This window comes from Meleagris gallopavo, chromosome 15, assembly GCF_905368555.1.
Source record: "Meleagris gallopavo chromosome 15, MGAL_WU_HG_1.1, whole genome shotgun sequence".
Classification (NCBI taxonomy): domain Eukaryota; kingdom Metazoa; phylum Chordata; class Aves; order Galliformes; family Phasianidae; genus Meleagris; species Meleagris gallopavo.
This window is the reverse complement of record NC_139418.1, coordinates 11,161,273-11,174,381: the sequence shown is the minus strand read 5'-3', so window position 1 is coordinate 11,174,381 and position 13,109 is coordinate 11,161,273. Positions and strand designations below refer to the sequence as shown.

Genomic DNA, 13,109 nt, shown 5'->3' with positions numbered 1-13,109 from the left:
AAGAGGACTATTGATTCTTAACGCAGTGAATTTTATTTTAAAGCAAATTTCTTTTTACCTATCTGTTCAAATAAATTGAATTTGTCCTATACTCTGTCTCTCCGTGAAAATCTGAGACTTGATTAAAAAACAATAATCATGAGGGCAATCCCTGAAGTGACTCTACATCAGTATAGTTGGGAACACGTTTTGGAAGTGTATTTTATTTCATATCTGTTTATTGTTTTGCTTGGTAGGCTATTTATTGTCTGTTTTAATCCTATTGCACTGAGCTCTAGGTCCACCCCAGCTATCCAAAGACTTCTAGAAAATATGAGGAGCACCAGAGCAACTGGCAAGGAGCAATCTGGGTGCTAGAAGGGCTGAATTGCCATTTTCCTTCCCTAAAATGCGGAGGTAGCCTGGGGCAATTATGTTCCAAGTGCAGGGTCATCATTAAGTGCCTAATGCTAACCGAATCCACGCTCAGACGTGATTAATTGTGTTCCTCTCCATCCATACTGTTTTCTCCTGGCTTTTGGAAGCAGCAGAAACAGTAGTTGTGGAGAGTAAATGAAGCAAGAGAAGACATGGATTCGCATCATGATTATCCTACCTCCGGATGTTGCCATAGCAGCAAGTACATCGTGCAGGTGCAGTGGTTGTTGAGAAGGTCAGTGCAGGAGGCATCTCCTCCCGGTGTCCTCGCAGCCTGTAAATCAGTCTGCTGAGATGGGGCTGTCAAATGTGCTAATAGATGGGACTGCAGGAACAGCTCCAGCCCTGCTCTGCCTCTCTCTGTGTTTGGGGAAGCTAGATGTTGGCGTGGGCCTTGGGCAGCGGTCTGGATCCACAGTGTGCTTGTGTGAGCTTTATTTCCCTGAGCAGATCTGATATTGCGCTCTAATTAGTGCCTCTGAGTTGTTTTGGCACATTCACATCGGACAAAAATGACCCAATAATTGGCCTCATTTTCAAGGGCTCACCTCCAGAAACTCTCTCTGAGAGCTGTTACTTTCTTTTTCACACTCAGACCTTAATCTGCCAGCTTCAGTGCTGGTCAGCGGGAGCTGCTGAACACTGGATTAGTCAGACACCTTACTCCACAGTGTAAGTAGAAACGTCAAGAGAGATTCACTAAAATAAAGGAGGAAAAAAATATCCTCTTTCTCCCTGGAAGCTTCTTCCAACAATATAAAGACAAGTGAGTTCAGTTGACCCTTGTTACACTTTGAAGGACTTACACTACAGAGGATATTTTGTCCAAGATCTTAGTAGTTTAGAAAAAAAAGTGTTGATTCTTTCCTTCATTTGGTGACTGACAGATTATTGTAATTCAGGAGTATTAGACCATAATGCATAAAGCCTGCTTTCTGCAACCCCTCCAGCTCTGCAGTGAGTTTATGTGCAGATTTTATTATAAGATCGCTGCATTATGAGAAGAGCTCTTGTTCCTATGAGAAGAAATTTCTTTTATTCCACTTCTGAGTGAGCACAAATTTCCACAGGATGGGACTATTCCCTTCTAATTAGCATAATTATGGTAATGAGCTAGACTGAAAAAGAATTCAAGGGACACATTAGGAATATGTGTTGTCTTTAAGATGTGAAACACTGGTATTTGTTGGGGCAAAAAAGCAAAAAATGCTCAAGAGAACTGGTTCATTTTAGAATGGTTCAATACCAAGGTGCTCCATGGCAAGGAGTTGAGAGCCATGAAGGTCCAATAGGAATTCTTCCGTGCTGTGTCAATGCAAAGGGAATTTATTATCCCAGAGAGGATTTTTGCAAGTGATGGTTGTGTTGTAGTAACATCACTGGGATTCACAGTCATTTTCCCTGAAGGTCTGCTAATCCTTTTCACTGCAAAAATGTTCTCTCAAATTGAGTGGTTTACTTCACAGAAGTACCGGTTGTTTTTGGTGTTTTTTTTGTTTTTTTTTTTTTTTTTGTGCTACACATCGTCATATTTTGAGTAAACTTACTTGGAGATCCCTTTGAAAAGAAATACTTCCTGCCCAAAGCAGTTCTAGCAATATGCAGTAAATCCTGAGCTAAGCTTTCTTCAAGCACTGGCCGAATGATTTGTTTAGAAATGGTTCCAGCACAAGTCTGGAGTTGTTCCAGGGGTTGGGATTTGTCCCGTTGACCAGCTGTATCTTGTTCTTTCTGCTCCTTAAAACTTTTCTTCCACTGAAGTTAATGCTTTTTTTTTATTTATTTATTTTTAATGACAACTGCACACATCTATTGAAGAAGTCTTCATAATAAATAGCACTGGCTTTGTTGAGCACTTGGTCATTGTGGAAGGAACTGACAGGGGAGAAAGGTGCTGTGGGACTATGTACATGGCAAGTGTCCCTAATGCCACTGTGATGTGCAAAGAGTTGTGTCCCTTGAGCACTCCTGCTCACATTTCTAGCTACCAAGCTGTGTCATTTTTTCCTCTGTGTAATGCTAGGGACAAGCTGGTTGTTGTGACACTGAGCTACATGGATGGATGGGTGCCCTCCTTATTAATTACATGTTAATCTGTCACATATTGCCCTTCAGAGTAAGCTGGAGGCATCTTCTGCCTCTTAGTGTGTAGTCATACAGAGCGACTAACAAAACTAAGAGTTTCCACTTGGAAAGAAGGGCTCTGAGCTTTGTGTAGGCTTGGGCTGGTTTGGGTTGGGCTGGTTTGGGTTTGGGCTGAATTTTTCATCACCGGAATGGTCTGCAGGCACTTTTCTCCTTTGTACATGACATCCTGTCTTGTAGCAGCAATACAGCAGGAGCAGGCAATTGTCCCCATTTCTCTGCTGCCTACACAAGCCGGTAGGCAAGGTCTCAAAGCAAAGCTTCAGGACAAAGCCATCACACCCCTTATTTTGGAGGTTAAGTTGTTCAGGACCATGTTGTGTAACCAGCCCTAACTTTCCAGAACTGAGCCCACTGGTGAGTTTTTAGGTTTTCCTGGCTTCTATGGGAAAATGACTGTGCTGATGCTCAGCTAGAGAGTGGTCTCTTTACAGAAATGACTAATTAAGTGAAGAAATTGAGGAGTGAGAGCAGATCCTGTTAGAGTCAGTAGGTGTTTGAGGTTGTGAAGAACTAACAGCAAAGTGCATCTCTGCAGACCATCCCTAAGTCTGGGAAAACTGGAAAAAGTAATGTTAATATAGAGGTAGGAGAGCACAGAAATCTTCTGAGGAAGGTAAGGTAAAACAGGTCACTTGCATTTGCTGTTTTTTTTCCTCCTAACTTTGGATGTATTGAGCTGTGTAATAACTTGCACATATCTGGAAGCGATGCAGAGCACAGCAATCAATAATACAAGCAACAATAATCAGGTGTTGCAGCCATCTGACATGAGCAGTCTCCAAATATAATTCTCTCCCACAGGATGTTACCATACATAACTTCTGTTTATTCCCAGTAAAAGAAGCAAATCCTTACCTGCCATGCAGAGACAAACCTTGCTGCACAAAACTGATCCAGGAAAAAGCAGGAAAAAGCATGAGGATAACTGCTTTTTCACCAAGCAGCCCACAGCACTGACACGCACTGGGCTGGTGGTGGCCAACAAGCAGCTGGAGCTCATAGTGTTTGCCATCACTGGTGTCCCTAGAAAATCCTTAGGAAAAGAGCAATAGAACAGTAAACAGCACATTTCCCTTCTATATTCAGAAATACCTGAGGAAATGCAGAGCAGTGGGAGGCTGCATATATGGTTTGTGAAGAACAGAGCATCATGGCATAAAGGCTGCAGCCAGCCCATACTGTGGCATGAGCCCAGCTTTATGTAATAGAGCTACCATAGGTGGCAGACACTTCTGGAAATCCTCCACAGCAGCCCAGATTGGTGCAACTTGCAGGTATTCTCTGCAGTAATTACATATCTCTGGTCAGGTTGGCTGCTTTTTCTTATTCTGCCAACTGAACTTCCCTGCTAGGGACCATACAGTTAAAAACAAAGTAGAAAGTAACCCACAGCTGTTACAAAGGAAAACAAAACAAAAAAGCCAGGCTTTGCCTGTTCGTATGGCCCCAGGGCTGACCTGGAGGTAAAGGAGCCTCAGTCTTCAGGTAGCAGCAGTGCTGGGCTCTTCCCCTGACACCAGCACTATCCATTGTAATTGGTTGTTAAACTGAGCTGCCTCTCAAGCTAATAAAAAAGAAAGTCCTCTGTCATTCAGCAATACCAAAATGACATTTATGTTATTTGGGATTTTACCACTGCTGTCCCATTTTAACACGGAGCAGTTGGTGACAGCATATAAATTTTTATGCTTGCCCATTACAAGGCATTGTATAAAAAGAGAGGTGGCTGAGGCAATAAAAGTAATGTGGAAGTTATCTTCCTGCTCTACCAAAAAACTGAATAATTCAAAGCGGGAGGTAATGGAAAGTTCCTGACTCTGTGCCTGCTGTTTTCCAGCAGTTAGCCTGGAAGCTCCCACAAAGCTGGTTTGTGCCTGCACACTGAAGTCATTCATTCTCTGTTGAGGAGTCTGCTAATAAAGAGGGGAGAAACAGAGATTGTCAGACATCAGCGTACCCAATAATCAATATTGCTTGTTTTTTTCTTATTCACAAGCAACATAGTGGCAGATAAGGATATATACCAATCATGACACAGTGTTTAATAAAAAAATCATGGTCTCTGTCACTCCGGCCAGCTTTCTGCTCTGTTTTATAGGTCAAGGTCCATGAAATTTCATAGCACTGGTGCTATATATATATTCACTGTAGCAGGGTGTGACATTTAGTTTCTATTAAACCATATACTATAGGGAGGAAGGAAGATGCTTTACCCAAAACAACACATGCAGGGTGTTCTTTCACGCAATGATTTCTTTCAAATATATCTGTATTTTGCTACCTTTGTATCATTCTGCAAGCTGCAGAATATTTTCTAACAGGAGGTAATAAGGAAATACTATTTAATAATGATTATATTGTTAGAAATTAGGAATACCTGCTCACTTTAGAATCTGATTACAACCTTTGTGTGGTTTTTTTTTGACTGCTGACCCAGAATGTCACTACAAAAAGCCGTCATTTTCAATCAGAAGAGGCATGAATAGTAGAGGGGTAGTAATGGTCAGTGTCAGTGCTGAGCTTTGTGTCCTGACCCCAAACACCATGGAGGGAAGGAGGTAACATCTGGTGAGTGGGGTCAGAATGACAGTGTCAGAGGCTGAGAAGAGGGAAGTGCTTTCTTTACTCTGACCCCCTGCTTTTGTATTTTTGAGAGCATGCGCCTGCCTGTACAATATGAATCAAATGTGTTCTTGAAGTTCTGCTTGTTGAACATTGTCCCATAGACCTGATGTGTGTTTTTGGATGTGTAAGACCAGCTAATTGTGAGTTATATGGCCCGTATGTGTGTTTTTTAAATACAAGTAATCCCACTGGGGAATACTTGGAAACAGGAGGTTAAGGGGAGAAAGGAAGAGAAACACTCAAGAGGAAAGTGGAATACTGGATTTGTGTTATGGCTGAGGATATAGTTGTGATCCTCTGAACTTGGTGGTTTACCACAGCCTCAGTGATGACTTGACAAGTGCCATCAGTCCAAGTTACTGGTGATGTATTGCTTTACATCAGCTCAGCAGTGAGCCCTGGGAATAGTCAGGATTGGTAGCTGCAGAGATGGTCATTCCTGCAGCTAGATGTGACACCAACCCATGTGATACTGGAGAACATCCTGCAGCATGAAAGCCTTCAGGGCTTGTAATCTCACTGAAATGTCTATCTGGGGAAAGACTTTTTAGATTTTTTTAGCAGAGCAAAACACGTGAGGGTCTGCAGATAGCAGTAATAATTCCTGCTCACTCAAATCGCAAAGCATACCACTATCAAAATTTAATCTTGGCTCTTTGCTGCATAATCATATTTCACTCATTTTCTTCATACTTTTGCTTGAGATAAATGAACCCCCTTCTGTGCCATCACCAACCCAGAATCCATCAGCCAGTATTTTACAGCTGGGGCAGGAAATGTAGCAACTGGCACTTTACAACCCATCTCTCATTCCCCCCCTTCGGCAGTCAATAGCATTTTCAGCACGTCTCCATTTAAAGTTCGCTTACACCTTTTGTTTCAAAATGATGTGACAGCAGTCAGTCCATCAGCCAGCACTCCTGAACCCTTTGTTCATGAGTCATCATGTTATGAGGAAAGTGATCATTGCTTGGCAGGGAACACCCTCCAGACTGACACTTGTGGGAACAGGGGAATCCCTGATGAGTGACCAGCTTCCCTGCTGAGCCATGCTGTGTCTTTAAGTGGTGGATGTTCCGTGCTTATCAGTGTTCAAGACATTTGGATAATGTCCTTAATAATGTGATTTAACTTTTCTTAGTTCTGAAGCGGTCAGGCAGTCGGACTTGATCTTTGCAGGCCCCAACTGAACTCTCCCTCTCCTCTCCCTTCCCTTTACCTTTCTTCTCTGTGTTTGAAGTGCTTTTTGTTATACATCTATCTTTTGCAGTTCCTCCAAACATCATTTCTTAAACGCACAACTTTCTATACAACTGGAGCCTAAATGAATGTAAATCCCACATCTTATTAAAAGTTGTGTCTCTCTCTCACAAGCTAAAGGAGAAATATTTTTAGTTGGGCCCCATTCTACTTGCAAGCCAATATACCTGTCTTATTGAATAAAAACTGTATGAAAAACTCATACAAAATTTTGACTTTTTTTTTTTTTTTGCTATTATGGTTTGTCAGATGTTTTATTACATCTTGGACACACATAACTAAACAATTTCAAAAGAAAATGGACTATTTATATTCATCTGCTAGAGACCTGCAGCCAGCTCTTTGCCCCTTTTGTCAAGGAGATTCCTTCCCATCGCAGCACAGGAAGCAGTGGGGAGAGTGGGAGAGGGCTGGTAACCCAAATGTGAAATCCAGACAAGGAGAGAGAGATGCATGTTACATCAGTCACTTCAGACCTGACCTCTGGAACTTTGCAATAGTTATTTGAGTGCAGGAGACTGACTTAGAAGACCCAAATATTTGAATATGGAGATTCAGACTTCTGGGATATGCTCAGGCTGTGCAAGGAGCGCTGGGAAGGACCCAACCCCAAGCTGGTCATCTTGGGAAAGAAAAGTCAGGATTTAGCCCATGGCAGAAAAGCAGTCCATTGGGAAGGTATTCCTCTTGTATATATAGTTGCTTCTCCAAGAACACATTATGTTTTGATAGAGCTGTGTATTGTTTTTACAGTGTTGAAAGCACAAGAAAGATGTGAGACTTTAAACTAATCAGCGCATCCTTTTGTCATAAGTCCTAAGGAAACCATAGCAAAGAGTCTTTTTTGCAGAGTTTTCCCCAAATATGGAGTGCATGTTCCATACTCCATTTATTGCAGTACTACTACATAGGCAAAACTTTGTCAGTTCAGTGAAAGTAATCACAGATAATCTATAGAGTTCAGTAAAATTAATCACGTGTTCTTTATATGGATTTGTCATGAATGAGAAGGTAGATTAATTTACAGACACACAGTGAATATTGCAGTGAATAGTTTCCTGTTAACGCAGAGCATCGCTGCGTCTCTTTGAGTGGAGATGACTGGCTTAAAAGAGCATCTTTCATCTGTGTAAATGGTTTACTGGGGGGCATTGCAAATTGCTCTGAATGGATTTTTTTTCACAGAAACAGGGCTAAAAGGATAACACGAGTAACTGCATTCTCTAGTGCCTCCCAGTGTTTTGCATGTTCTCCTCAATAGGAAACAGAAATCAGTTATTAGCAGCCTGATGGATTTAGTAATTGTAACTAATGGAGATGTTTTGTTTTGTATGTGTTCTAGGATGGAATGGGGAACCTGAGAATCACAGATAAGGGTCTGAAGCTGGAAGGAGATTCAGAATTCTTGAAACCTCTCTACGCCAAAGAAATCCGGTCAAGACCAGTAAGTTGTTGGGAAAGGAATAATCATGTTTCTGCAGTCTGAACTGTAAGAAACATTGAAGTGGCAGAGTGGTATCATTACTGGATAACTTACTTTGGCCATTCTATACAAACATAATTTGAGGAGAGAGACAGCGGTGTCTCTTGGGTACTCTGTCAAGATACAGCATCCTCTGGGTGGCTGCAAGGTTGGTACCTGTGGATTTAGTTGATATAAGACACAGTTAAAATTCTCCAAGGACCTCTGAGATTTCACATGGTCTTTGTGTCTCCCTTCAGGATAAATCATAAGCAGCCCTCAACTGAAAGACCTAATGTTTCTGAGGTATAGGGACAGCAGGTAGTCGTGAATTCCAGCTCACATTTAACTAGTTGAACCTTTTCTGCAGAAAGGAGTGAGCTGATGCCTTAGCAGAAGGGCCTGATCTGTTAGCTGGTGCAGTAAACCCATACTATGTGCTCAGTCCTATTTCATGTTCTGCTTTAAAATTATGTGTGCTTAAAATTCAGCACTGCTTGGTGAGACTGCTTGACAAAAGTGGCAAGGATGTTAACAACTGAAAATGAGTAAGAATCCAAGTGTGATTGAAATAGCATTTTCATGGTAGCATTTCACTGACTGTCAATGCCTTTTCTTGTTTTTAATGCAATCCTGTTTGTCCTGAGTAGCTGTAAAATAACTGAAAAGATTACATATCTATTCCAGAATCCTTTTAAGAAGATGTCATCTAGTTTGTTTCCTGATCTGAAGTGTTGAGTCAGATACCAACCTTCCATTCTGATAACAATGGCAGATAGCTAATTAAATAAAGTTAACAGCCTTTTATCTCAGCATTTCAGTGGTCTTGTAGAAATTGGAATTTGTAGCATAATCAACGTAACATCCAATACAATATCCGATTTAATTATTGAAGGTTGCAACCTCTGTAAGATGGCTAGGAATTGATTTCAACAAGCGTAATCATTAAGGAAGAAAAGTTAATGAGAAAATGTTCATATCTATAAATGTTTTCATTCCTGAATTAAAAGAGACTCATAAAACCTTATGTGTCATACATTTTGTAATGTAAAGTGTGTGGAAAATGTGCAGCACTTAGTCTGATAAATAGACTGAAGAATTACTACATACATTTCTTTTCCTTCAGTTAGATTGCTGAAAATAGTACTTGATTACTGAGAGAACTAAGAACCCTTTCTTGCTACAGGGAGTTTACTGTTTAAATGTACCATTACACTGATTTACATTTTAATAAGGTGGGGGGACAGAAGGTGTCTCCTTCTTGAGATAATGAAACCAGTTTCCTCACCACTGACAGCTTAATGAATGCAAGAAATAGAAAACATAAGGTAAGACCTCTGTGTGTGCTCCTTGCTTTATCCATCCTCCAGGATTAGTCTTTTTGCAGTTGTGCAGGAAAGCCAGGAAGAGCTGATCTACAGCCAAGCAAGTCAGAGCCTCTCTGCTCACTTCAGTCGATGAATCCTGGAGGCTGTGTTAACAATTTAGTTGCATAAAGCACATGTACAGTTTCTGACTTCTTAGTGGAGTTAAGCTGGAGAAGCCTGTGCTGAATATCAGGTTGCTCATAGTAATGCTGGAATTATTAATGAACTGGGAGTCACAGGAACAATCCTATTGTTTTCAATCAACTTAGGCTTTCTTGTGCTGTGTGTGAACGTGGCCTCTTGTAAGCGAATCAAAGGGCTGCATTCAAAGAATGACACTTACAGATTATTTAAAAACATTATTGATTACCTGAAGCAATGTTTGTTTAAAGCATATTAGTATGAGCCATTATTTTGTTGGAAGGAAGCATTAAAGCAGTTCCTCAGCTTGATGAGTATTGCTAAAATAAGTGCCAAACTCAGCATTGATACAGATGGATATCCATACTAATTCCATAGTAATCTTCCCTGGGTTTTTGGAAATGCATAATGTGGCTTTAAACTGCACAGCGGAAGAGAAACAATATGACAAATCTCAGTAAAGAATATCCAAGAAATAAGCTGACATGCAGTGTTTTCTGCGTGCTTAAACAACCTAAGAGTTATGCACAGTAATAGATTATGATTTTATTTAGAGCTCAAAAGGCTTTCGGACACTGCTTATTTTGAATAATTATCAGGGAAAAAAATGCCAGCTTTAGTATTGTTCTGTGCAGTAGATGGAGGGTCTCATGAGCACCATGGTGCTGCATGGAAATGCAGGGAGGAGTCGTGCTTTGTGACTGATAGTTGGTAAGAGTCTGAATTTGTCACTCCTGCCTCTTCTGCATTTCTAACTCCCAGGGATGCTTTCCTAGAAGCTGTGCATTCAGGCTTAAAGATAGTTTTGGATTTCCACTTCAAAAGGATTTCTTTTAAAAATTAATTTAGCAGGAAGGGAAGACTGAGGTTTAGGCAGGAAGAAAAGCCCTGAAGTGTCATTCCAAAAGACTGTGGCTGTTTGGGAACCTCTGCTTTCTGTGATTTGTGCTGTAGGTACTGTCCCCCTTGATCACCTTCTGGGGTACGTGGTTGCTTTTAGCTGCACTCCTTTCTGGAAGACAACCCATTGCAAATGAAATTACAGCCAGGAAGAATGAATTTGTGGTACTGTGGCATGCAATTTATGGTACTAACAGAGGTATTCTTTTGGCCTACCCTTTAAAGATATTAGCAGAAGGATTGTGCTGAAGTCATTCAGTCCCATGTGAGAGATATGGCCAATAAAACCGCAGACCTGAACTGACTTCTAAAAGCTGCTTCCAGCATTTCCTGCTGCAGCACCACCACCTCCTGTCTCAGCAGTAGCCTTTCAGGTTCACTCACCTTTTCCCTTACCTATTCAAGAATGACCCCCAAATACTTCTCTCTTAATGTAGAAAGAGTCTCTGCTCCTGTTGTTTCCCGTGCCCTGGCTCAGTAACACTTGGTTTGTAATTCCTCCTGGATTAGGACCCATCTGTAAATGTGAGAGCCTGCAAATAAATGTAACCCTGTTATTGCATGAGCCTCAGTTTTATCTGGTGATGAATAGCAACTGGTGGTAGCTGTGTTTGCACCCTTGTAGTCTTGTTTTAGAGAAAAGAGATAGATGCATTCATTTCTCCTGGAGCGATCAGAGCATCTTAAACTCCCAGCTGAACATATTGCAAACTAAACGGTGTTTTCCATGCCACTTGCATGGAACATGAGCATCTTGCTGTCTTTAATTAGGAAGTTAACTGGACCATGAAGTATTGCCTGTGTAAATAAAAGTGATTTGTACTTAGTCAAGAAGGTGCATTAGGAATCCTCACATTTCTTTACTAGCACATAAATTATGGAGATTATGAAAAATTGGACAGGTCATCTATAAGCCCATCTGTAGCTCAGCTGCACTGTCAATCTCAAAATGTAGCTGTCTTTCTAACTGTTGTAATTTATTGTGGACTATTGTGTGAACCATCTGCTTGCTTATAAATCAGACAAACTTTGACTGAAAGTTGCACGTAGCAGCACAAATTGTTAATTTTATGTGCTGGAAAGCAATGTCAACAGTTTGGTGGTCTGCAGTCTTCATTGCCTTCGTCTGAATTGAACTCTCAATGTGGAAATTTTCCTCCCTCTGTTCAGAAGAGCTGCTAATGAGCAGACTCCTTGAAACCTACTATACGCAGAGATTTCGCTTTTTTTAGAGCAGTTGTATTGTTTGAAGCTTGCCACTTTGAGGACTTCCTGGTCTGTGAGTAATTTAAAAGGGGTGAGACAGAGAGCAGGCTGTGTGTGTTTTGCATTCTGGTAACAACAGACATAAATGCTGAGATTATACTGTAAAATCAAGTGAATTACTTGCTCAGGAACTCTGTGACAACCAATAAGTTGATAATCTCAGCTTTAGGAGGCTGAGAAGGGCATTGCTGTGATAGGATTAGGCACTTTGGCCCTTTCACTGTTCATTTCAAGTGCACCAGTAGGAAAAATAAACTTCAGTTTTCAAACCTTTACACCCAGGCTTCAGTTTTCTTAGCCTGGGGCAAAGTACAGTGCCTACTGATGTCTTCTTTTCTTTGGGTGATGCCAGAAGTCCCAGGCACGCTCACTGTGGGACGCACCTTGGGACCATGTCTCTGAGAACTGAGTGCTTGCACATAGCATCTGAAGCCAAAGGAAATATCTGGTGCCTGCAGTGGGAAGTCTGGCCTGTCACAGTTCTTGGCTGGGATTCTGCAAGGGCATCTGCTTGGCCTAAAAATTTCACAGTTGTGAATTAGGGCTGATAACTGCTATTGCCTTTACTGGTGTTTAGTAAGTTCTCATCAGCATAAAAGCTAGACTGGCGACTACATCAAATATGCTTGTCTGTGCTTTTCATTTTCCCCAGCCAGTATTTGAATGATAGAAATTTTGAAGGAAGCTTTTAAGACTGATAAATAATTATTTTGCCAATGCACTTGTCTCACTACGTTCAAATCTGGAAGAAGAGTAGTATAAATTTAAAGCACGGAAGCAGCTCTGTAATGCAGGTATTTTTTCTCTATTATTTGCTCTGCAGGTCTACCTGCCCCAAAGCTAAAAATACACACAAAAAAAACAATAAATCATGTATTTGGGCTTTACAATGACATGTGCCCTCTCTGGGGGCATACCTGCCTCACAGCCATAAGTACATATTTATAAACAGTGCAACATACTAATTTGGATTAAAAAGCAACATTCACCCATGAGGTGAGGCAGTGCAGATGGCAAGATAATTGCAGCCCTGTAAGAAGCTCAAACTGTGTGGTAGAAATCTTGCTTTCTGCAAAGGCTCAGGTAGATAGCATGAAAGAAGGCTGCTATTTTTTGAGGGAGGGGAGAGAATTATGCCTTTTCTTCTTCTTTGTCAGAGTTTATGGAACAATAAGAGGGTACTGAATTAGTTCCTGATGATTTGGTCCAGCAGAGTGCTTCAGGATTTCAGCGCTCTCACTGAAACCATCACGGGGTGGAAATAAAGTTTGTCTCACTGTGTGGCTGTCACTTAGCAGCCCCTGCACACTGCATCCCTGGCATCATCCCTCCTGGTGTTTGCTATTCCCTTAGCGACCAACTTTTCAGAGATGAGAACAGTCTCATGCACATGATGATAGAATGAGCCCATGGGGATGATGGTCCCAGGGGCAGTTCAGTTGCCATTGTGGCTTCAGGGATGATGGCACTGTTTCAGGTAGGCAAAACTCACACTATCCGATGTCAGCTTCTGAAGCAGCATG

At 41.3% G+C, this 13,109-nt stretch overlaps 1 protein-coding gene across 2 annotated transcripts in view; it reads left to right on the top strand.

Annotated features, from left to right (window-relative positions):
- The window catches only part of SGCD (sarcoglycan delta), a 132,182-nt gene that overhangs the window by 51,165 nt on the left and 67,908 nt on the right, over positions 1–13,109 (top strand). For both annotated transcript variants that reach the window (XM_010719032.4, XM_085236428.1), the window contains exon 3: positions 7,793–7,894. In XM_010719032.4, coding sequence (XP_010717334.1) covers positions 7,793–7,894 — 102 coding nt within the window. The remainder of the gene's footprint in view (positions 1–7,792; positions 7,895–13,109) is intronic.